This window comes from Hyperoodon ampullatus, assembly GCF_949752795.1.
Source record: "Hyperoodon ampullatus genome assembly, chromosome: 3".
Taxonomy (NCBI): domain Eukaryota; kingdom Metazoa; phylum Chordata; class Mammalia; order Artiodactyla; family Ziphiidae; genus Hyperoodon; species Hyperoodon ampullatus.
This window is the reverse complement of record NC_136916.1, coordinates 29,664,346-29,688,829: the sequence shown is the minus strand read 5'-3', so window position 1 is coordinate 29,688,829 and position 24,484 is coordinate 29,664,346. Positions and strand designations below refer to the sequence as shown.

Sequence of the window (24,484 nt, the reverse complement as noted above, 5' to 3'; positions counted from 1 at the left end):
TAAACGGGTGGTACTTAGTGTCTCCTTTCCTTTTTCTTGCACAACAGAACTTGGATCCCAGCCCTGAGCCCTCTGACCCTCGACGATGACACAGGACAGCAGGACCGACCTCACCCCACCTCGCTGGGCCTCGCGAGTCACCTGCAGTCCTGCTTCCTCATCAGTGTCGGACCCGAAACCTTAAACCCCTCCCCCTACACAAGGTGGGCATGTGTGTCTTTCCTGTGTGTGGTGGGGTTTTTTCCCCCTTAGGAAGCGAAAGACTGTGGGAATGTGTATCTGAAGCATGTAGAGAAATATTCATACACAGCAATGAAGTCAAACAATATTTTAAAAATCAAGTAACTTGTGGAGATGGAACAATGCACCCCACATGCAGACAAATTTTTTTAAAATGCCTCTTAAAATTTTAACAGCAATTAGCCTTGGATCTCAGAAGTCAAACAAAACTCTCTTGTAGCAAAGGGCTCACTGCCAGCACACAGAGCAAAGGCAGATAAGACAACCTCACAGAAAGGGTCTCAGTCTCGCCAGCAGCAATCTTAGTCATGCAGACCTGACACAGCCCCCGTGGGGCGCACTGGGGCAATTACAAAGTGAATCTTGCTTGGACAGCTGATCATTCTTCCTGGCTGGACGCAGACGGGCTGATTCAGTCTGGGAGTGTGCGAGGAGCTCTGAAAGTTCCAAGGCGTGTGAGGCGGCAGCAGCAGCAGCAGCAAGAGATGGAAATCAGAAGCGTGTCCTCGCAGGAGGTGCGGTGACGGGGGTGGGGGGGTGGGGGGGGAGGTGGGGGCCTCCTGCCCCAGCCAGTGGCTCTGTTGTCCCGGCAGCGGGGGCGGCTCCCCAGGCACGACCCCCTCCTGGTGAGTCTCTTCCCTTAAAGCCGCTGAGGGAGTCAGCACAACCCGCTGCAAATGACCACAGAACGACATTCCTTTTCATACCGAGGACCAAAAAAAGGTGACACAAACAAAAATGATGGGAACATTGTGCAATGAATTCTTGCGGCCGAGAGAGCGCGTGCTGTGGGCCAGCTGCTCCCCAGGCCGTGCAGTGCGGTGGGCACGCGGCACTGACAATCCGTCGAGACCCAGCAGCAGAGGGAAAAGTGCACGTCCAGCTCCGATCCGCCACCTCTGAGGCGACAGCGCCACTTGCTGGTCTCTGGTTCCAGAGGAGAGGTTCCGACTGTGCTGCTGGCTGTCTGGCCGCGCACACCAGCAACGGGCGAGAGTCTATCTACAGTGCAGTGGAGGGGACGCCATGCAAGTGACAGGTTCTGCGTTTTAAACTTTAAAATCTCCTTTGTTCTTAGTGAATTTATATTTCATATATATATATTTGTTGTGATGCTATCCACGCAAGATAATACAACACTTTTTATATTAGCAAACATTACAAGACTTTAATATTCTTGAATGTTTTCTCTGTTATACTTCTAAAGAGATCAAAATAAATTAAACGTTTTGTACATAATTACATAAGAAGTTAACTTATTTTATCATTTTAGTTTAGTACAAAGATATCTGCAAGGTAATTGCCGAAATACACCTTATTTATAATTTCTTCTCATTCCATGCTAAAATTCAAAGGCCGATTATTAGCCTGTTTCTTCAGCACATTTCTGACAAAGAAAGCTGCTAAAATCTAATTGGAAGGTGCTATCTGGAAGGTTTTCTCGTACCTCAACAAACTGTCCTAAAAGGATGAGCTCCAGCAATGGCTTAAATTAGTAGCAGGTCCATGGCATTAAGATTTCATGACACATTAAAACAGAGAAAACAATTCTTTGTCACACTACATAAATTGTTTAAAAGAACCCATCTGGAGGGCAGAATATTTTTTTAATTGCTATTTTGGCTTAACAAAATACCACATTTACGAAGAAAGCACTTATCCAATAATTAAAAAAAAAGAAAAAGTTTTTGAAATGGGCTTTTCCAACAAACTGAAGGCAGTAACGCAAAGTCCTTCTGAGCAAACTTCACATTTCTCGTCTCATCCCCGTGCCGATCAGGACGAGTGGAAAGTCTCCTCCCCACCACTTGGCAAAAGCTCTGCTCGGGAACTCGCCCTGGCGTCTGCACACTCGCGACACTGAGCAGATGGCCCGCCTCTGGGAGCGTCTACATGTTGTAGGCCACGTAAATGGGGTCCAGCTGGTCGGCCAGGAAGCCGTCGCGGAGGTGCATGCGCTGCTTCTCCCCCCGGGAGTTGATGGGGATGACGCCGATGTCCACCACCACCACCACCCCCACCACCAGGTAGTGCTCCTCCAGGACCACGTTGGTCACCAGGGGGACCAGGTCCAGGGCTTCCTGCTCGGACCCGTCGAGCTCAACCACAACCACCAGCAAGTTTGTCCAGGTGAACACAGCACTGGAAGAGAGAGAAGCATCACTGTACAGCGGGGCTTGAACTTAACGATCTTGTTTTCTTTTCCAGACGTTCCACTGGGTTCTTTGTGGACCTGCCTGGGCGCTAAGCCTCCTCAGGCCTGTTGGTCCCTGACCGGCTCTCATACTCCAGTCATCCGCACCTCCTACCGACCTGCTCTCGTGGTGGCAGCCGCGCCCCTGCCCTCCCTGGATCCACGCACCCCTAAGGGTGGAGTCTGTCCCGCCAGGTGATTGGGTCAGCCTGCAACATGGTCTGTGGGCTTGTCGCTGAGGCTAGGACAGCAGGGGCACTGGGGCTGGTCCTGACTTGCCTCTGCCACCAGGGGGATGAAAAACATGTGCAGAAGAGCTGCCAGGCCCTGGCCCAGCTGACCTGTGGGCTCCAGCCACGCTGGGGTCAGATACCTCAGCGGTCAACTGCAGACCCAGGGCACATTAACTGATTCCTGTTTAAAGTACTGAGTTTAGGATGAGGGCAATGCAGTGAGACCTGACTCATGTGAGGTAATTCTAGGAGAACTCCAGAGATTTACCCAGAAGTGTCTTATTTTGGATCTTTCAACAGGAGGGCCACCCAGAGTATTTTGTCTGCCCAATTTGTAAAAGCCTAAGAACAGTATTTTACACTTTAACATCATATAATTGGGCTTTTAAAACGTGGTTGTTTAAGAACCTTAACATATACTGCCCCTGGCCACCAGAGCCGCGTGGAGGACAGGCCAGGCTCTGGGGCCCTGCAGTGGGCTGCGGGGATCTTTCTCTTGCCAGACACAGAGAAGGTTCTATCTCAGTTGTGAGGCAGGAAGTATCTGGGAACATTCACTGTTGTTTCCTGAAAGCATAGAGTATGCCTATTAGGAAAAAATGAATATTTTGTTCAGTATGGCCAATGAATACATGAAAATGAAAGGGAAACATTGGAGAATGTGTTTAGCATTGGAGAATGTGTTTAGCAGACCCCTCCTTCTGGGTTGGAGAATGTGTTTAGCAGACCCCTCCTTCTGGGTTGGAGAATGTGTTTAGCAGACCCCTCCTTCTGGATTTTGCTTTGTGATGAACGTGTACATCTAAGGGAACAAACTTGTGGGGAGCTGTTCCCGAGAAGAAGTGCCAGTGCCAAGTCCCAGGGCACAACTCCCAGGCACCAGGCACCGCTCCACAAGGGCCGCGCCTTGAGTCCATGAATCACATGTGACTACTGTGATGTGTGCTGGGGACAATCTTATCCTGTCATTTGACGTCGATGGCGCAGCATTAGGACCAGCTCAGACTCCACAGTTAACTGGGGAGGGGGTTTGCCAGGAGGCCGCGGGCTGCTGCCAGCTACTCTCCTTCCGCCGGAGCTCTCCCGGGGCTGCAGTGGCTGAGAGGGTCGGGGGGCTGGACCGTACTCAGTGAGGCAGTCACAGATGTGACCTGGCATCACATCCTTCTTTCTCTGCATGAAGTGACTGATGGGGGCACCCTGCGGGGGGGGCCACAGGCAAGGGGGAGGGAAATAACAGAACAGTTGTGCTGCACAGACTCCACAGAGAAACCCTTCGGAATAAAACGCAGCTTTGTTCCACGTCACAGCATCTAAGCAATGCTCAGAACAGAAAGGAGAAACCCATGAGGGGCACCCCTGCCACACACTTTTAAGTGGAAACGGCACCTTTTCAACTAGATAGAAAATACTCGAGGGAGGCAATACAAGCCAGTCAAAATTATTTTCTTAAAAATACAAAAACGGAAGGCTGTGATTGGTATTTATAGCTATTTAGATGGAAACTGAGGTGGGTCCCTGCCAGTTTCTGGGCTGATACCTTTCTGGGGTTTCTGCCCTCCTCGACACACGAGTGGACAGGCAGCTTTGGCAGGCGGAGGACTTGTGCTTCAGACGGGCTCCGTCACTGCTCGCCCTGAAATGCGGCACCAAGTGGGGACGAGGCGCTCCCGTCCACCCGACTCTTGTATCTGCCAAGTCCTCTGTGCAGTGCAGTGCGTGGCCAAGAACACCAGCCTGCGTCAGCTAACAAGAGGCAGCCAACAATCTCAGACCAACCCACCTGCCGAGAAAACTGCTCCCGAGTTTTGGAACTTGGAACAAGCCTCCCCTGGGGCTCCTGCCCTGAGCTTCCAGACCGGCTCCATCAGGCCTCTGCCGGTTCAGGGACTAAGGGAATAAGCAGACCTACAGCCAAAGGTGCTGAAGCCACTTTTCGCTCTCAAATGCCACGTAAAGGCCCTGAGGAGGTGGTCAGTGCTGCAGCCCCCAGGCCAGGCGGTGATCTGGGCACACTCACACGTCACAGCCAACCAAACGGCCAGGGAGAAGCATGGCCTGCAAGGCCCCTCACCCCCAAGGGTGGCTGGGGTGGGTGACTTGTCACTGACAACCCAGTGACGCTGGCAAACGCGGCCTCTCCTGGAGCCTAAGGTCTTCCCACAGGCATGCTGCGTTTAGGCTCCCACGGACAGTCTATTTCCCCTACATCACGCCTTCCTTAACAAAAAACCAAATAATAAACGGCTCCCTGGAAACACCGCCCAGCCATCTGTATGTCACTCTCGGGAAAAGCAACAACTCTGCACTAGGAGTGCTCTTCAGAGGTTCAGATTCACCCTGGAAAGCTGACTCCGCCCAGGACCCCGTGCCCTCGGGCTGCCACCCCCTCCTCACCATTCCGTGACACTTTTGTGGGCTCTGATGACGGAGGTCTCGATGTCTATCGGGTGATACCTCATGCCGCGCAGCTCCATGGCCTCATCTAGGGCCCCCACCACGTAGAGGGCATCGTGGCGCTCTGTACAGGGAATGGAAACCATGTGAGCTTCACCGCAATGCCGCTCAAGCCGCTTAAAAAATAAAAAAGACTACCCCTGAATGCGAAAGAGATGCAAAGAAAAGATCACTGAGCAAGGGATGCTTTCTCCCTTCTACCAGGGAAACTCTGCAGCCCGAGGCTTTCAGGGAAAAGGTGCAGGCGGAAGTGCCGCCTGGCTCAGCGCTGGCCGCACGCCTGCACGTCCCTCCCCTCATCCCACAGGAGTAGCCTCCACACGCCGTCAAGTGCGTTATCACACAGCCCTCAGCAGCATCAGCACTGCCGGGACACGGGCCAGCAGACCTGCTCCCTGGAGTCACATGGTGAGGACCCAGCATAGCCCAAGTTATGCCCAGTTCCCTCTGGTGCCAGCATATGAGCTCTTAACTCTCTTATTACTGCACGTCTGAGCGGGAAGAGGAAGCATAGTTTCTGAGAATGTTCATGAACAAAAATTTCCTTAGCTCGTGTAATTGTTAAATTTATTCTCATCAGCTGTGCAAACCTTGGGATAATGACAACATGCAGTCTGTCCATCTTTCCTTAAAAACAAGGAGACATCTTTAATCTTTAGACTAGTAAACATATCACGGTGAGTTTGAGAGAAGTGACTGACATATAAAATACTAGAAAATAAATCTTCTCCAGTTTAAGTCAGATGAGATGGAGGTAGTTACTTGCTGGCTTCTAACCACAGCTGCCGTGGGGTATCCCACTGTCCCAGCCCCCGGGCTCCGCAGGATGGGACCTGCCCTGCCTCCTGGGAGGCCTGGGTGTTGCTAAGCTTAGTTCTTCAAGGAACCCCAGATAGCACCCTCAAGTAAAACAGTCTATGATTTTCCCAAATTGAAAATGCAACACCAAAATATCTTGTACTTTTCCCCTAAATTCATGCTGGTTCAGCCAGGTTGGCACAGCTCCCATCAGACAGGTGGGTCAGGAAGGCTCGCTGACTTCTGGCTTTGAGTCTGGCAGGATCTCACCAAGAAAGCTCAGGCCCCATCTCTATGTAATACCCAAGTCCTATCTCTGTTTTTAGTGAAATAAAGAGTGGAGAAAGGATTCCAGGATCAGCAAAGACCTTAAGAGCAGGCAGGCTCTTAACGTGTTAGTTCTGCGTAACACCCATGCCCAGCGCCAGCCCCTCAGAGCTGCTGCTCCCCTCGGGCACCTTGCGGCAGCAGGCCTGCTGGACAGGTGCAGAAATGCAGAGTACCCGAGGCCAGCGCCTCCCACCCTGGAAGAGAGCAGCAGGGCTTCAGGAGGGCCTGGGCTGGGCTGGTGGCTCCAAGATTGGCAACAAGTCTGTGAGCTGCATTTACAGGCACTCGTCGTGGACAACACGGCACCTGGCTCTTGCCCCTGGTTTTAAATGTGTTCCTGGCTCACATGGGAGCACAGAGCACGTAACATGCAGCTTCCACTGCTGGATGCACTTGCCCTGAGCTGGCAGTCTCTCACACCCCCGGCTGTTTTCAGGCTGGCTTGCAGCAAGCATGCACGCATGCACATTCTCCCGGGATTGGGATCCCAAACCCCAGACGGGTTTCCGGGGTCTGAGGACCTTCATGCCGCCTGTCGGGACTCTCACCTCCGTTTGCATCAGTGAGTTCAGTTCTCCGTAGGAACCCCAAATAGCCTGTTCGTGCCCAGACGGTCTGTGTGTCTCCAAAACTTAATCTTGAGTTGAAGTGATCTGACTGGAGGGATTCATCTCCGTAAATAGTGAAATAACCACTGGCATTGTGGGCACTGTGAACCCAGATCTGTTAAGGAAGCAAAATATAACTGGATAAGTTAACTTGAGATGATCTCCAGGGCAGAAGTTACTTTTACAGTTCAATAGATTATATTCCGTGCTATTGAAACTGTCCTTGCCCTGCAAAAACAAGATGATTCCAGTTTCTGGGGAGACACAGATGCCACAAAGTTTACTGAAACGAAGGCATGACAGCAAGCTCATGGCTGAGCAAACAACCAAGCCATCATCTGTTGAGAATTCTATTAAAGCAGATGGATTGAGGGCTTTTGAAATAAACATCAAATGAACGAGGTTGTATGAGTTTCCTTGTATTTATTCAAATGTACTGACTGTTTCTAAAAAGCAAGCTGGAAAAATGATAAAAAGCTTTGTGATTTATTTTCCCTTTCACTTGGTTTGCATACTTTTGGGAATATTACATTGTAATAAAACAACACAACACAAAACAACACAAAACGAACTCTAGGAGGGAAAGGCATTGTAACATCAAAAAATGGGGGACAAAAGTGCCTGAGTGTGGAAATGGGAAAGAAAGACCTGCTGACATGGTGCCGACCACGTGGGCTGAGCAGAGCCAGGGACAAGGCAGAGGAGCCCATCAAGTCTGCACAGATGAGGCCCGGAGGAGCCGGGGTCTAGCCAGAGGCCCTCAGTCACACCTGCTGAGCAACGAGGAAGCAGACCAGAGACGGAGGGCACCCCGTCGAGCGAGGGGAAGGAAAACCATCTCTGTTAAGACATGTTCCCAGTAGAACATCAGGGTGCAGTGGTCCCTGCCCCTCCGCCCAGCGCACCCGCTCAGCTCCAAGCAAGGCCGCCCGCTGTGAGGACAGCACCCACCGGGAGCATCTCCAGGTGCCCGAGATGGCGGGTGCTACATCCCAATTTCATTCCTAGACATATATTTAAAGGAAATTCCTAAAATATTGTGCAGCTCACAGACTAGTTCTGATCTTCACATGGAGACAGACGAGTGAGGGGCCAAAAACCGTCCAAGAAGAAAAAGGGTTTGGGGAGTGAGCAGTGGTCAGGACTCATACCTCATCACTATTCAACCCTTTACGAGGTACACACGCGTGCCCAGGGCACCACTCTAGGAGAGTGGCGGGGCTGGTGTGCTGGTCGGGTGCCAGCTGTGGCAGCCTTTTCTGTGCGTCCAGAATGGGTCAGAGGAAGGGGGGAAGCTGACCAAACAGTGGGCAGCACCTGCAAGAGGGTCCTAGAGGGCAGGACAGGGTCACTGTGGGCTTGGCCTTGGAGAGGAAAACGGGGGGGTGGGGAGGGGAGGCAGACATGTCAGAAGAAACAAGTCCATCAGGGAGAGAGAAGGACAGTGTAAGGCAGAGGCGGGCACACCTGGCCAGCCGAGCAGGGCAAGCTGCGGGGATGACAGCCCAGGAAGGGTCTCCTGCAGCCACACGCAGCCAGCAGCGCGCAGGATGAGGGGGTGGGCAGGGAGTCACTGGCCAGGTTCGTCGTCAACACAAGGGAGCGGAAGTGACTTTCTGACCCAGATAAACACCTGTCGTGTCCCCAGCCCGCCTGCCACAGTTGTTGGTGCTGTTATGATTCTGGGGTTCGCAAGATTCCCTCTGCACGTTCTCCATCGTGTTCCTAATGAAGGACTTCCCTGCTGTGAAGGCAGCAGACACGTGGAAGACAAACCAAGGGCTGGGAAACAAGGAAACTCAGTCCACTCACATGAAGTTTCCTCTTTTCTAAACTTTTTGAAGAGAATCTATGATACTCCCTTAAGGAAATCCCACTTTGTAATCCTGAACTTTCATGGACACCCTGTACCTCACCTCACCCAGGTGTGAGTCCCCAGAACTCACCTCACCCAGGTGTGAGTCTCCCAACGGTCCTTTTGTTTCTGGATTGGCAATTATGATCCGAACCCCTGGAAGTATCTATGTTGGAAAGAAGAGTCTCATCAGTGGACAGACAGGTAGATACTGCACAATCAACCTTGACCTTGCTTTCATGCCATGTGCCTACTTTCCTGATTAAATGGTTCAGAAAGTGAATCGCTTTAAATCAAAATTATATACCACAGCATTATATAATTACAGCAAAACAATTACATTTCATTGTAATTATTACAGTGACAGAGCCTGTGTTAAAGTGATCCTAAAATTAAGAATTTGAACAAAAACATGATAAATGATATGATTTAACAGGCTCAATGCTTGCAAAATAGGATTTAGTGGCGCTGCTTTGTGGTGTCCAGAAGAGACGGCCGTCACCACCCATGCATCTGCCGAGCCACGAGGACACTGCGCCTGGGGCTCTGCCCCTCCCCTCCACCACACCGCCCACTTTTCCTGCTGGTAAACATCTTCTAGTACAATGTCGATATGAAGCACCTCCTTCTTAACGGACGTTTAGCTCAGAAATGCTCCACATTCCACTGAAACCACGTAATGAAGCAAAAGCTGATTCTGGAAATTTAGAACAGAACCCATCTCAGTTCAGCTAATTAACACTGTGCGGTTGAGATAAGGCAACACATCTGTGGTGAACGCTCCTGGAACATGTCTGATGAACGGCCCGCCAGACCGACTTGGGTGTGTGGGTAGCGCTGTGTCCCACCTTAGAGCCAACTTAGTACCAAGAATTCTAACGGGCAGTCATGTAGACACAGATTGTAAAAGGTCCAAAACAATATGCTTTTAGAATTATGTTAAATGGAGAAGAGATCTGACGATTGGGGCCAAGAAAGAAAAAAAAACGTCCTCAATTAGGTTTAAATATGTTTCTTGCATTTAGTTCTATAAACAAGATAACCACCGTTGCAGGAACGACTAGCTGTCCCCTGATAACCATTCTTTGTCCAGCTCCACAGTAAACAAGCCCCAATTGTTAGCCAGGCCCGTAGACATTCAAAACCAATGTAGTGCTGCCAACCTGCCTTTCAGCTGTGGGTGACAATGCCCAGTGATACTTAAGTGTGAGTGAGGCAGCTGAGGAGCTGTCCTTACAGTCCGCACCTTTGGCCTTTTTTTTCTGCTTCTCCTCCTCTGGCTGGAATGTGCAAAGGAAGGCTGGAGCTGGAAAAACCACTCTAGACCCTGAGGCACCCTTGGGAGGGGAGGCCAAGACATAAGATGCCACGGTCCCTGGTGGTTTCTTCTACATGAGAAAAAAACCTAACTCATTTAAAACACTGTCATTTTGAGTTTCTGTGCTCATGGCCAAAACCAGTCCTGATATACTACATTCAAGAAAACTTTTTTGGAAAAAAAAAATCTACCATCTATTTCTTGAATTTTCAAAGCCCATAAACTGACACTCGTGTTTATATGGACATGCATATGCCTTCCTTCAATACTTACTTTTCCTGATTCCATTAGGGGCAAACTATGAGGAGATCCTCTTTCTACTAAACGGACTCTACAAAGAGAAACAGAAGGTGTTACTGTGTTTTCTGTACCAGTGGTTCCCTTCCTCCACATCCAGCACTTGGTCAATGTCTGGCAGTTTGATGGGGGACATTAACTCTGCTGCTGAGCATTACCCAATGCAAAGATAGTCTAGAAGTCAAAAAGAAAAAGCAGTCGATATAGAGAGGATACAGCGAGGGCCACCACAAAGGCCATGGAGAATGGAGATGCAGTCCCACCTACCAACCCGAAAAATGACTGGGAACGATTCTGCATTTAAAGTAAACGGGGGTTGACGTAGCACTTGCAGAAAAGGGAAAGAATAAGGATTAAACTGCATTCCTCAAAGAGCTGCCACCCCTGTGACAGCGATGCCTGGTCCTGAAACACTCACGGCCCTGCCCCTGCAGACCACAGGCAGGACCTCAGACACAGCAGCACAGAACCCACCTCTTCAAACAGGCACACTAGAGAGGACTGGCCAGTTCAGACAGCAAACGCTCCTTTTAGAAAAGAAGTTCTTTTCCATTTAAAAACTATTCACTGGTGATTTAATCTTAAAACTGTGGAGGACCTTGGTGCCAGTCACAACCTGAGCTCGCTAAGTCCTTCCCAGCTGCGTTATTTTAACTATTCTATGACTGGTTTTACATCTCTCCATGTTACTTTGAGACTGTGATGCTGATCATTCATCTAAAGGCAACTTTTATTTAAGGAAAACGGAGTGAAGGGGAACCTGCTGGGATGCTTGACTGCAGACCAAGGAGGGCGTCAGCAGGAGGATGGGGCCAGGGAATGCGGGATTGTCAAATTCACCAGCGTGACCCATTCTTTGTATCAGCACAGATCTGCCCCCATAACTGATAAGTGTTGCTGAAGGCGGATGGGCAATGAAGGAAGGACCCTGAGAGTCACAGCTTGGAGGGGCTCCTTCGCAGGCTTTGCTCCGGTCGCCCAGAGTGAGGGTCCAGGGCGCGGATGACAACATGAGCAGGAGGAGGGCAGACAGACAAGGTCCCAATGGAGAGGGGTGTGGGTAGGGCTCCCGTGCCGGCAGGCATCCTGGGGCTGCAGACCTCTGAAAAGCAGCTGAAAAGCTCTTACTTTCAGGCAAAGGATGCCCTGCCTTCCAGCTAGCCTTTGGTGTGGTGTCTCGTGTTGCTGCAGACAAAAGGAGCAGAGGAGACCCTGGGAGGGCTGGAGGCACCTGAGTAGCTGCAGCAACGACGTAATGAGTGGAAGAAGTCACTGCAGCAATTCTGGCGTGCTTTGGTATTTGTCTCTAGGAAGACCCTGATGCTGACAGCAAGAGATGAGGGCTATCAAAGAAAAACCACCTAGATCTTACACTACTTAAGCCTTCCAGAATGTGGGCACACCTCCTTTTATTGCACTTTGTTTGCTTTACTGCACTTCGCAGATACTGTGTTTTTTTTTTTTTTTACAAATTGAAGGTTTGTGGCAACCCTGCATCAAGCAAGTCTATCAGTGTCATTTTTCCAACAGCATTTGCTCACTTCATGTCTCTGTCACATTATGGTAGTAATTCTTGTAATATTTCAAACTTTTTCATTATTACTATTGCATTTATTATGATGATCTGTGATCTTTGATGTTACTATTTTAATTGTTTTGGGGTGCCACGAATTTGCCCTTATAAGATGGTGAACTTAATAAATGCTGTGTGTTCTGACTGCTCCACTGACTGGCCATTCCCTGTCTTTCTCCCCCTCCTTATTCCCTGAGACACAATGATACTGAAATTAGGCCAATTAATAACCCTACAATGGCCTTAGTGTTCAAGTGACATTCTTCTCAAGGAAAAGTCACGCATTTCTCACTTTAAATGAAACGGTAGAAATGATTAAGCTTGGTGAGGAAGGCAGGTCAAAAGCTAAGATGGGCTGAAAGCTAGGCCTCTTTGCACCACCAGATAGCTAGCCAAGTTGTATATGCCAAGGGAAAGTTCTTGAAGGAAATTAAAAGTGAACATATGAAACAGCCTTATTGCTGATATGGAGAAAGTTTTAGTGGTCTGGATAGAAGATCAAAATAGCCACAATATTTCCTTAAGCCAAAGCCTAACCCAAAGCAAGGCCCTGACTCTCTCGAACTCTATGAAGGCTAAGAGAGGTGAGGAAGCTGCAGAAGAAAGTTAGAAGCTAGCAGAGGTTGGTTCCTGAGGTTTAAGGAAAGAAGCCTTTTCCATTACATAAAGGTAAAGGTGAAGCAGCAAGTGCTGATGAAGAAGCTGCAGCAAGTTATCCAGAAGATCTAGCTAAGATCATTCATGAAGGTGGCTCCACCGAACAAAAGATTTTCAGTGTAGATTGAACAGCCTTCTATTGGAAGAAGATGCCATCTAGGACTTTCATAGCAAGAGAGGAGAGGCCAATGCTGGGCTTCAAAGCTTCAAAGGACAGGATGACTCTTGTTAGGGGCTACACCACCTGGTGACTTGAAGTTGAGCCAATGGTCATCTACCATTCTGAAAATCCTAAGGCCTGTAAGAATTATGCTAAATCTACTCTGCCTGTGCTCTGTAAATGGAACAACAAAGCCTAGATGACAGCACATCTGGTTACAACATGGTTTACTGAGTATTTTAAGCCCACTGTTGAGATGTGCTCAGGAAAAAAAACTCCTTTCAAAACACTACTGCTCATTGACAATGCATCTGGTCACCCAAGGGCTCTGATGGAAATGGACAATGAGATACAGGTTGTTTTCATGTCTGCTAACATGATATCCATTCTACAGTCCCTGGATCAAGTACTAATTTTGACTTTTAATTCTTATTATTTAAGAAATACATTTTATAAGGCCATATAGCTTCCATAGATAGTGATTTCCCTGATGGATCTGGGCAAAGGTAATTGAAAACCTTCGGGAAAGGATTTACTATTCTAGATGCCATTAAGTATATTCATGATTCATGGGAAGAGGCCAAAATATCAACATTAACAGGAGTTCAGAAGAAGTTGATTTCAACCCTCCTGGACGACTTTGAGGGGTTCAAGATTTCAGCAGAAGAAGTAACTGCAGATGTGGTAGAAACAGCAAAAGAACTAGAATTAGAAGTAGAGCCTGAGATGTGACTGAATTTCTGCAATCTCATGAGAAAACTTGGACAGATGAAGAGTTACTTTATGGATGAGCAAAGAAAGTGGTTTCTTGAGATGGAATCTACCCTGGTGAAGATTCTGTGAAGATTGTTGGAATGACAACAAAGGATTTAGAATATGGCATAAACTTAGTAGATAAAACAGGGGCAGGGTTGGAGAAGATTGATCCAAATTTTGAAAGAAGTTCCGCTGTGGGTAAAATGCTATCATCAGCATTACGTGTTACAGAGAAATCGTTCCTGACGAGTCAGTTAATGTGGCGAACTTCATGGCTGTCCTATTTTAAGAAACTGCCACAGCCGCCCCAACCTTCAGTAAGGACCACCCTGTTCAGTCAGCAGCCAGCCACACTGAGACCCTCCACCAGCAAAAAGATTATAACCCACTGAAGGCTCAGATGACGGTAAGCATTTATTAGCAACAAAATATTTTAAAATTAAGGTATGTACACTTTGTTTTTTCAGACACAATGCTATTGCACACTTAATCGACTACAGTATAGTGTAAACATAACTTTTATATGCATTGGGAAACCAAAAAATTTGTGCGACTTGCTTTATTGTGATTTTCCCTTTACTGTGGTGGTCTGGAATCAAACCCACAGAATCTCTGAGGTCTGCCTGTATGCCAATAGGCTTAATGATGCCATCCTTCAAAAATAAACTACTGGCTGCATTAAGACAGAATTAAAAGGGACTAAAACTCTTCTAGGACCCAGGTAGCATTATGCTAATTTAGGGTGGGTTATAAGTAAAAGTTACCATTAGAGCACTAAGAATCTATGGAACTTCACCTGTAGCAGCTTTCAGACAGATGTGATGCTTGCAGGAAATATCAGTGCTGGGAATGATAACTTTTTATAGCCTGCTGGGTCAGGAGGCTGCAGTCTGTTACACTGAACTAAACTAGGCCAATTTGAGTAGTTAAGTTAAGTGAGAAGAAGCCTGTGTCCAAGTGCTGGCTGGCCAGCTGTGGAGTCTGGATATTGGCAACTGGCTACAGATGGAGAAAGCAATAAAGGAAGAGGCCAATTGGCTGGGAAGATTATGAGTGGGCAGAAGCAGGGGTGAGGAAAGAGGGAAAGAATGAAGGAGAAAGGGGCCGAGGTAACGGCTGGCTCAGTCCACCTAGTCTGGCTGCTGCTATGGGCGGGGCAGCTGGCCAGCGAGTAGGCTGGGTGTCCTACAAAGGCCACACCATCAGGCAAGGGAAGGGAGCAAAACCTTTGCCAAAAATGAGGGCTGTTCTGGATAAGCTATGCTCTGCTGTTTGTCCACTTACAGCCACCACTCAGGTAGCTCTAGCCGTGGCACTATGACAGGGATGACTTCTGAGCGGGGCACCTGGTGTCATGAATGGAACCAGGCCACTTGAGCCAAGAGTGGGAGCAAGTGCCCTGGCCTGCGACTCGAGCCCAGACGTTGTGCTTCTCCTCCTCTTAGACCCCAAGGTTCCTGCCAACATGGGGACTGAGTCCATGGCCCGGTCCTCCTTCAGCAGTGGGACTGCTGGCCACGCACCCTGGCCGGTCTCTGCCTCTCTGGCCAGCAGGCCTCCCCTGCTCTCGGAGTTTAGGAGTTTATCTTGTCTCCTGACCCTCCCTGCTGAGCTGAAGCCTCTGAGCAAGGCAGGCAAATGGGATGTCACCTGAGGATCTCACCTGAAATGTGGGAAACCCTACCACTAAGAACTTCCTCGCGGCCTCCTGGCTGGGCTGCTGAGTGGTGGCAGGGGCCTGGGCAAGCACGGAGGGCAAACGTAAGGACAGAACAAAGAATTTCTTCTCTGGTCAGTATGAAACGGTGCTGTCAGCGATTCACAGGCAAGCAGGAAGGGGGCGCTGGAATCACTCAGGGGTGGTCCTGTCCTGCCAGCAAATGCCACACGGGTGGCCGTTCCTCCACTTAAAAATATCCACAGAGCAAAGAGAAAACCACCCCTTACAGGAGGAGACAGAGATGTGTCTTTTGAAAGAGCTGGGAGCTACACACACACAGGCAGCACACACAGGAGGGCGAGTGACTCACAGAAATACAGGAAACTCAGTAGGAGACCTTCCCAGGCTGGCACCACGGGGTCGGGTGGGGAGGCTCTCTCCCCCTGGGACTGCGCCTGCCTACACACCGAAACCCAGTGGCTCTGGAGATGAGCCACAACCAGGAAACCACAGCACCTTCCCCACAGGAGGGTTGGCAGCGCCACAGTTGCTGTCAGGAGCCAGTCACTTCAGAACCACGGACAAGAGCCCAGAGTGGGCATGTCCTGACAGAGCAGGTCAAGAGGACAGGGGTGCCGGACTGCCCAGCGGCCAGCCCAGACACACAGGAAGAGGAGCTGACAGGGCCCAGCGGTGTGCACTGGGCAGCCAGGAGGAGTGTGCATGGCGTTCCTGCGTCCGGGGTGGCCCTGGGCCGAGTCTCCCATGTCCCTGGGCAGCAGGGGGAGGACAGTGCCTTCCAGGAAGGGACACGGTAATTATTCCTTAACGTAAGACACCTATTTGGGTTTCTGCCCCCTTCAGAAGAAGGGGCCCACAGAGATAAACCCACGGACATATGGTCACCTTATCTTTGATAAAGGAGGCAGGAATGTACAGTGGAGAAAGGACAGTCTCTTCAATAAGTGGTGCTGGGAAAACTGGATAGGGACATGTAAAAGTATGAGATTAGATCACTCCCTAACACCATACACAAAAATAAGCTCAAAATGGATTAAAGACCTAAATGTAAGGCCAGACACTATCAAACTCTTAGAGGAAAACATAGGCAGAACACTCTATGACATAAATCACAGCAAGATCCTTTTTGACCCACCTCCTAGAGAAATGGAAATAAAGACAAAAATAAACACATGGGACCTAATGAAACTTAAAAGCTTTTGCACAGCAAAGGAAACCATAAACAAGACCAAAAGACAACCCTCAGAATGGGAGAAAATATTTGCAAATGAAGCAACTGACAAAGGATTAATCTCCAAAATTTATAAGCAGCTCATGCAGCTCAATAACAAAAAAACAAACAACCCAATCCAAAAATGGGCAGAAGACCTAAATAGACATTTCTCCACAGAAGATATACAGACTGCCAACAAACACATGAAAGGATGCTCAACATCTTTACTCATTAGAGAAATGCAAATCAAAACTACAATGAGATATCATCTCACACCAGTCAGAATGGCCATCATCAAACAATCTAGAAACAATAAATGCTGGAGAGGGTGTGGAAAAAAGGGAACACTCTTGCACTGCTGGTGGGAATGTGAATTGGTACAGCCACTATGGAGAACGGTATGGAGGTTCCTTAAAAAACTACAAATAGAACTACCATATGACCCAGCAATCCCACTACTGGGCATATACCCTGAGAAAACCATAATTCAAAAAGAGACATGTACCAAAATGTTCATAGCAGCCCTATTTACAATAGCCCAGAGATGGAAACAACCTAAGTGTTCATCATCGGATGAATGGGTAAAGAAGATGTGGCACATATATACAATGGAATATTACTCAGCCATAAAAAGAAATGAAATTGAGCTATTTGTAATGAGATGGATGGACCTAGAGTCTGTCATACAGAGTGAAGTAAGTCAGAAAGAGAAAGACAAATACTGTATGCTGACACATATATATGGAATTTAAGAAAAAAAAATGTCATGAAGAACATAGGGGTAAGACAGGAATAAAGACACAGACCTACTAGAGAATGGACTTGAGGATATGGGGAGGGGGAAGGGTAAGCTGTGACAAAGTGAAAGAGCAGCATGGACATATATACACTACCAAGCGTAAGGTAGACAGCTAGTGGGAAGCAGCCGCATAGCACAGGGAGATCAGCTCGGTGCTTTGTGACTGCCTGGAGGGGTGGGATAGGGAGGGTGGGAGGGAGACGCAAAAGTGAGGGGATATGGGAACATATGTATATGTATAACTGATTAAATTTGTTACAAAGCAAAAAATAAAAAAATAAAAAAAGAAGAAGGGGCCCAGCAGGAGAGAGCGGCGATGAGCCCGGGCGTGTGGCAGGACCTCAGCTTGGAGGAGCTGCGTGTGGCAGCACCAAGCCAGCCTGGGGAGCAAGGCTCCCTGCTGTGACTGCGAGAGGGTGCCTCCAGGGACAGAAACCAGCAGAAAACCACGTTCAAGGGCAGGACTTTGCTTTGGTTTCTTAAGTCAAATCCTGACGAAGACGAGGAAGGGACAAGTCCAGTGCACGTGTTTCTGGTGTCTGACAGCCCCTCAGCTCCCAGCCATGCCTGTCCTCTTATGCAGGACAAAGCTGAGAATGTGAAATGTGAGCCTGGAGAGCACCACAGGGACAGAGGCGGGTACGACTCTGAGACTTTCTCATGAGGCCTGGACAGGGCGGGTGTGGGATCCCTCTGACACTGAGCAATGTTACCCTTAATTGTAAAGGTGGATGACATTCCTGACAGTGTCACTAACGTATGACTGCATAGCAATTTCCAGTTCACAAAGCACTTTTACTTCAGTTTTGAATGACCAAGTCAGGAAATGTATGTATAAGAGATTATTTTACAGATTAGGACAAAAGTGTCACTTAAAAGGATACAGACTTCCCAAGGTCAAAAGATTAGGAAAAGAAACTCCTACTATGACTCAGGTCTCCTGGCTCTTTCTAGAACAGTGAAATCAATCTGATACTGGACTTTTATTACTTTACCATGATACACTGTACGGGTTCCAATTTCACTTTTCCTAAATCACAACTTTTCTCAATAGGAAGATTTGCCACACTGAAGATAGTTAAGAAGGTAGGTCACAAAGCTGTTAGAAAGGAGTTTCTAGATTTCTTTCCTTTTCCAGGAAAGAAAACTCCCTGAACCCCACTCCCAACCATCCCTGGTACTCCAGGAGATTTTTAACACACAATGGGACCAACTGTCCTTTCCTGATTACTATTCTTGTAAGTCCGTTTCAGACTGTAACCTACCCTCTTAGGCCCCAAAGATCAGCAGTTTTTATCTAAATGGTCTTACAAATTTGATCTTCATGTGTTTTGAGGGTCAGGTCACAGACAGAACTGCATAAATATTACTCAAACGGCGATTCTTTGATGAGCTGTTGTTCACCTTCTGAAGTTATAAAGTTTTTTTCAAATAATTTTTATAGGGAGTAAAGCAGATTCCTTTTTAAAGCCCAGAAGTTGTATTTGGAATTTATGCCCCTGAAACACTGTTACTTAATCTCTTCAGAGCTACGTGTCTGCATTTTGAAAATGTTCTGGACGGAGCTCTGCTCTAGTGGGCCCGTATGCCCTTGGTGGGCCAGTGGTTCTCTCTGCCACCAGATGGGCTGTATCCTGTGATTCCCTGTGAATAGCAGGGTCTAAAATGAGGGTTACAGGGGCCGGGAAGCACCTCTAAGTGTGATGTGTTTAGGTGAATGCAGCGTTTCTTAGTCTCGGCACTGCTGCCATTCTGGTCATTTGCTGTGCGGCAGGAGTCTGTCTTGTGCACTGTAGGATGTTTAGCTGCATCCCTGGCCTCCGTCCCCCCACATACCAGCAGTAACACTCCCCAAATTACGCTAATCAGACATGGCAACATGGCAACTCGTCCGCTGGGGGTACAAGCACCTGGCTGGGAACCCCTGGTGTGAGTGGGGGCTGGCATTCCCCAGGATACCTGAGCCTGCATGGCACACCCGGCCCCTTCTCAGCCCCTGCAGCTCTGCCCCTGACACACTCACTCACACACGGGACTCAGTATCATGGAAGAACACACTCAGCCAGACCAGGCCGGGGGCTCCTGGTTTCCCACCCACAACTTTCTCTCTGCTCTCCCAGGTGTTGTGAGCACAATGCACACGTCAGTAGGGACCACGTGAGGACATGCAGATAGCAGCACAGTATCTGGCCCTCACAACGCGTCCACAAGCACCTCTAGTAATTTACAAAAGGACACCTTCTACTAGAGTTCACGCTTATTATTAACACGTCATAGAAACATCAATGAATGGGCATCTCCACAACTACCCCAAAGAAATGACCTAATCAATGGGGAAGTCTATAGGAAAATGATAGAATTCTCTCTTCCCCCTCACGCATGTCAGGAGGGACCCCTTTGGGAGCAGAAGTTCTGCTAAAGATTCCTCATCTTGTCTCCACCTTCCCTCCCTCAAGGTGAACTCACAAGCACTCACCAGCAATACCCCCTTTCGTTCTTGCTCAAGGTTGCTTAGGAAGCGGCACAGAAAGGTCACCTGACTTATATTTTAGTTTTTCATGGAAATGCCTGGACACAAATTCTCAATTAATGTAAAGAAATATGGGCAGTGTTGATATTTTATCAGGTGCAAAATGGTGTCTGACTAGAGTGTTCAAGTAAAGGACCAAGTCTTCTGGGCAGACTGTGAGAAAAAGCAACTCTGGTTGCAACGGCTCTGGGCCAACTGTTGTCATGTGTGTCTGAAAACAAGAATTTGGTTGCTCCACTGGGTACCCCATGCAGTGAATGTGGAGAGCTGTGAAAGCTCACTCAATGAACCACCTTGTTTGGAGCAGATGATTCTGCACTCCTCCTCCTTCTAGAAGGAACCCTGCATGCCAGGCACCAAGAAGACAAAATCACAATACCTGTCGTGTCTCAGAGCTCTCATGTCCACATAGACGGTGGTGGGATCGGGCCCCGAGGTTCCCTGCAAGCAAGGACACAGTGAGGTTAGCACGAGTTTGCCTTTGAGGAGCTGGGTCTGTGCTTCCTACTGGCTAGGGAGCATTTCTCTGGCAAAGTCTGAACAAAACCCAAAAGCACTAAAACCACACCTCTCAATTGATAACCCAACGCCGAAAGGAACACCTTATTAAGATAATACTGGACTTTTACACAGCTTGACTGTCAATCACATTTATGAAAATTAGAAAGAAAAGGGGCATCTTGCCAAATAAAAGAAGGCTGAAACTACAGAGGCAGCATTTGGCAAAAGCAGGTCGCTGAGGACGTGAGGAATCATTTGCTGAGAGATTTTCACCACATGCATCCCAAAAGGTGTATTTTTAGGGCTCAAGATATTGAAGTAGAACACGTGACATGAGCTGACAGATTAAGGAAGAAGAGAAAAAAGATAATGACCTTGTTCCTTCTAGTTCTAATTGTGCCTTGGTTTTCCTCCAATGCGGGAGGCCATTTTTGCCCAGGACATAAGTCAGGGAGATTGTGTGTTTACCACTGGTCATCTGGGCAGCACCCTGTGTTCTGAACTATTCATTTAACACAGGGTCCAGAAACCTTACCTTGGCATCATAAATCTCTTCAAAATATATGCTGAGTTGACTTCTGAACAGTGATCTCTGCTCATGTAAGAGCAATGGCATTAAAGCTACATTACAAACCAAAATTCTACATACATTTATTGGGAAAGTAATGCAATATCTTGGGTAGAAAAAGACAGAACCTAAGAAAAATCTGCCAAAAAATAAGGGAGCCTCTCAGAATTTATTTGAAGAACTACACTAAAATTCTTCATGAGAGAATCTTGATTTTATACCAAAGGCACGTTTAAATATAAGAAAAAGATAAAAATAAAGACACCTTCGTTGTACCATACTGGACCCCCTGATAATCCTCCCCACAGAGAAAGCACATGCAATCAGCCTGGAGGAGGAGCTGCACTGCCGTGTGGCCACGGCACCCTCGCTGATCTGTGACTGCTTGGGGGAGCCGTGTTACAGACCAGCGCTGAGTGGAGAAGCGGTTTGTGGTCTGAGTAATGCAAAGCACATAACCATAAGAGGCCAATTAAAAACAAACAAATCAGAAAACAGGTCACTAGAAGTGGAAAATGAAATAAAATGGAGATGACCCCAAACTGATGGTATAAATGGAGGCACAGCGTTTGTCACAAACGCGAGACGTCTGACAAGATCTGAGAAGTGACACCACGCTGGCCGTCAGCCCTCCTGACCACGGGTCTAGAAGCCCAGCCCATCTCTGCACTCAACTCCTAGTCTGCCCACTGCTGGGAGCTGACGAGACGGTGGTGGTTAGCAGGCACTGGTGTGGATGAGCGGGAAATCCCTACCTTCTCAGCCAGCTTCCACAGCCGGTGGGGCTACAGCAGCAGGAGGTGGGAGCAGAGGAGAGGTGAGGACACCAGACCAACAGACACCGAAAATCCAGGACACACAGACACATAAACAAACAACCCAACAGTAAAAGTGGGATGAAGAAGAGAGAGGGGTGGGGAGGAAAATGCAAAAAGCAGGGAACAAAGTAAAAAGAAGATCAAAAACAATGTCAAATATGGAAGTCGTTAAAATCAATCACTGTACCATTAAAGGTTAAAAAAATCTAAAAAGATGTCCACATATCCACAGAGCAACAGAGGAGAGTAACAGATGACTAGCCACAGGAAGGTAGACCTGAGTAATTGCTTTTAATACATATGGTCAGTGGGTTTTGATTTTATGGTACCTTTCTCTAGTTTCTTTTCTTTTCCGAGAAAGTGGGGAGTATGAATTTTATTGGCCAAATCTGTCAAGTGTTCCTCATTGAAATAGTTTCAAGTTTCTTACTACAACAATGAAGGGGAGCCTGGAAGTTTGTGGATCTAAAATCAGGGTGTCTAGCCCTACTCACCTACAAGATTAGGATAAGAAAAGAGGTCAGAGTATGAGTGAAGTGTGAATCAAACCTTGGGCTCCTACGTGGTCTAGCTCAGTGGTGCGGGGAGGGACCCCCCAGTGAGGACCCTGCTTCACCCTCAGCTCTGTCCTCAGAGACGCTGCCTCCATTTCCCTCTTGTCTTCCACGGTTTTGGTGCCCACCTCTACCCCTGTTAAAGCATCTATACCCACGGGGGAAAGACTCCAGAAAGCAACATGGGCAAACTTCTCTGATGTTGTGTATTCCCTGGCTGACCCGGTGTCTTTCCCAAACACTCCTAGAAAACGAGAACAGGGCCAAGTTCTCCCTTGGGTGCGGTCCTGACCCCGTGATCACAGTCACTAGATGGGCTCCAGAGACAACAGAAGCAGCAACAAAGAAGGAGCTCTTCACTCGGTTTCCTGAGGCTGCAATTTGTGAATAAAAAAGGCCAGACTGAAAAACTATCATCACTCAACTTGGAGCAAATCTATTTAAAAAAAAAAAGCAATGGTTCCAGATTTAAAAATTACGATTCCATCCTTCTCTCTGAGACTTCCTTCACTGTGGTAACCATGGCTACTGCTTTCTCTCAGCATCTCTATGTTTGGAAAACTGAGGCAGGACTCAAGGAAAGAGAAGAGGGCCAGGAAAGGTGTGTGCACCTGGAAGGCACACACAACTTTCACTGGGTCTCTTCAAGCTGAATGCAATAATTTAAATAATTTCTCTCATGATTCTTTGAATCCCAAACATTAACTGGAACAAAACTAAATCCATGTTCTCTCTCTAAATTATTCTAATTCACAATTTTTAAAAATAAGGACTCAAAGTAGTATCTCAGAAAAAAAATACACATGACTGGGAACGAGTTTCCTATCTTGTAAATGTGTGGAGGAGATAACATCTGGAGCAAAATCGGTCTACTGACTAATGAGGGAGACATGAACAAAGAGTTAGTGTACAGGTGTTTCCAAGTTTCAAAAACCCTAAGGTAGAAAACTCTGAGATTTCAAGATAAATAGTAGGGAGTGCATATTTAACAAAATCTTTACTTTGCCAAAGGATGCAAGCTGGAGTTCCTTTAACTAAGGAGTATGCTCCTAAGTATTTAAAGATAACGGAATACTTCCAGAAGGGACCAGCAAGAAAGCAAAGCTGTCTATTCCAACCAAAGTTTATCAGAAATGAAGACGAAACATGTTTGAAACTGCAAGTTATATTAATCAGAAAAGAGGATTAACTTTAATGTTCAGTTGTATAATAAAAAGTTACATATGGACATACAGTAAAAATCATTTTTTCTTATTGTCATAAAAGTGTATCAGTTAGGTATTAAGCACTTATTGAACAAATGAGTTATATTTAAATCTCAGCTGTAGATATACAGACTCACATACCAAACATAGCACAGCCAATTCAACACAGTACTTATCCGAACACCTCGGCTGAGTGGTACTTTTCTATTCAGCAACTCACATACTATAGCATTAGTACAATTTAGTATTAGCACATAACTCCTTAAGCCTAAATAGCAAATTCTAAGCAGAAACGTGATATAAAGACACAGTTCCAGAGTACTGACATTGGCATATCTACTGTGCTGGTGTTTGAGGAGTTGAGGGAGTTTCCCATAACTGGGGGCATAGGAGGCAGCTCTGCAGGACTGGATTCCAGCAGGGTATGGGCACAGCAAAGTGGTTCATCAGTGGGCTCCTCCCCCCTGAACTTTAAGCAGTGTTTCTGCCTGTATGACCCCAAGGCACATTCTTTGGTCCTCCTAGCAGATCTGTGTATTAATAATGATCTTTTCACTATTTTAACTGAGATTTCAGCTTTCTTTTGATAAGCACTAGTATGGTGCAACTTTTCCATGCTTATACCTTTAATCTATTTGTGTCTTTATTTTTAAACCATGTTTTGTTTTAGGCTATACATAACTGGGTCTTGCTTTTTAAAAATCCAACCTCATGATCTCTGCATCTTAAATGAAGGGGTAGAGAATTTATATTTATTATTGATGTGATTATGTTTAAATCTATTTTTTGTTGTTTATAATTCATCCCATCTATCCCCCCCACCTTTTCTCTGCCTTCTTTTATAGATCCATTCTCTCTCCTCTGTTGGCTTATTAGCTACAACTCTTTGTTTTTCTAATTTTAGTGGTTATTTTATGGCTTATAGCATACATCTTTAATTTTCCAGTCTACCTTCAAGTGATATTATACCAATTCACATGTTGGAAGAACCTTATGATAGTATACTTCCATTTTTCCCTCCCAAACTCTGGGCAGTTGCTGTCATCAGTTGACTTTTATAGATGATATAAACCCTACAGTATATTACAAGTTTTGTAAAGGCAGTGAATTACCTTCTAAAGAGACTTAATAAGAAAAAG

General features: G+C 47.2%; 1 protein-coding gene across 2 annotated transcripts in view; it reads right to left on the bottom strand.

The window, feature by feature from the left end:
• Positions 1–1,940: 1,940 nt before the first annotated feature.
• Positions 1,941–24,484, bottom strand: part of DIP2C (disco interacting protein 2 homolog C) — a 361,724-nt gene continuing 339,180 nt past the window's right edge. For both annotated transcript variants that reach the window (XM_079698959.1, XM_079698960.1), the window contains 6 exons: positions 20,079–20,140; positions 10,307–10,364; positions 8,807–8,881; positions 6,801–6,975; positions 5,065–5,188; positions 1,941–2,382 (listed from right to left, as the gene is read on the bottom strand). In XM_079698959.1, the coding sequence (XP_079555085.1) occupies positions 2,130–2,382; positions 5,065–5,188; positions 6,801–6,975; positions 8,807–8,881; positions 10,307–10,364; positions 20,079–20,140 (747 nt within the window). In that variant the 3' untranslated portion in view covers positions 1,941–2,129. The remainder of the gene's footprint in view (positions 2,383–5,064; positions 5,189–6,800; positions 6,976–8,806; positions 8,882–10,306; positions 10,365–20,078; positions 20,141–24,484) is intronic.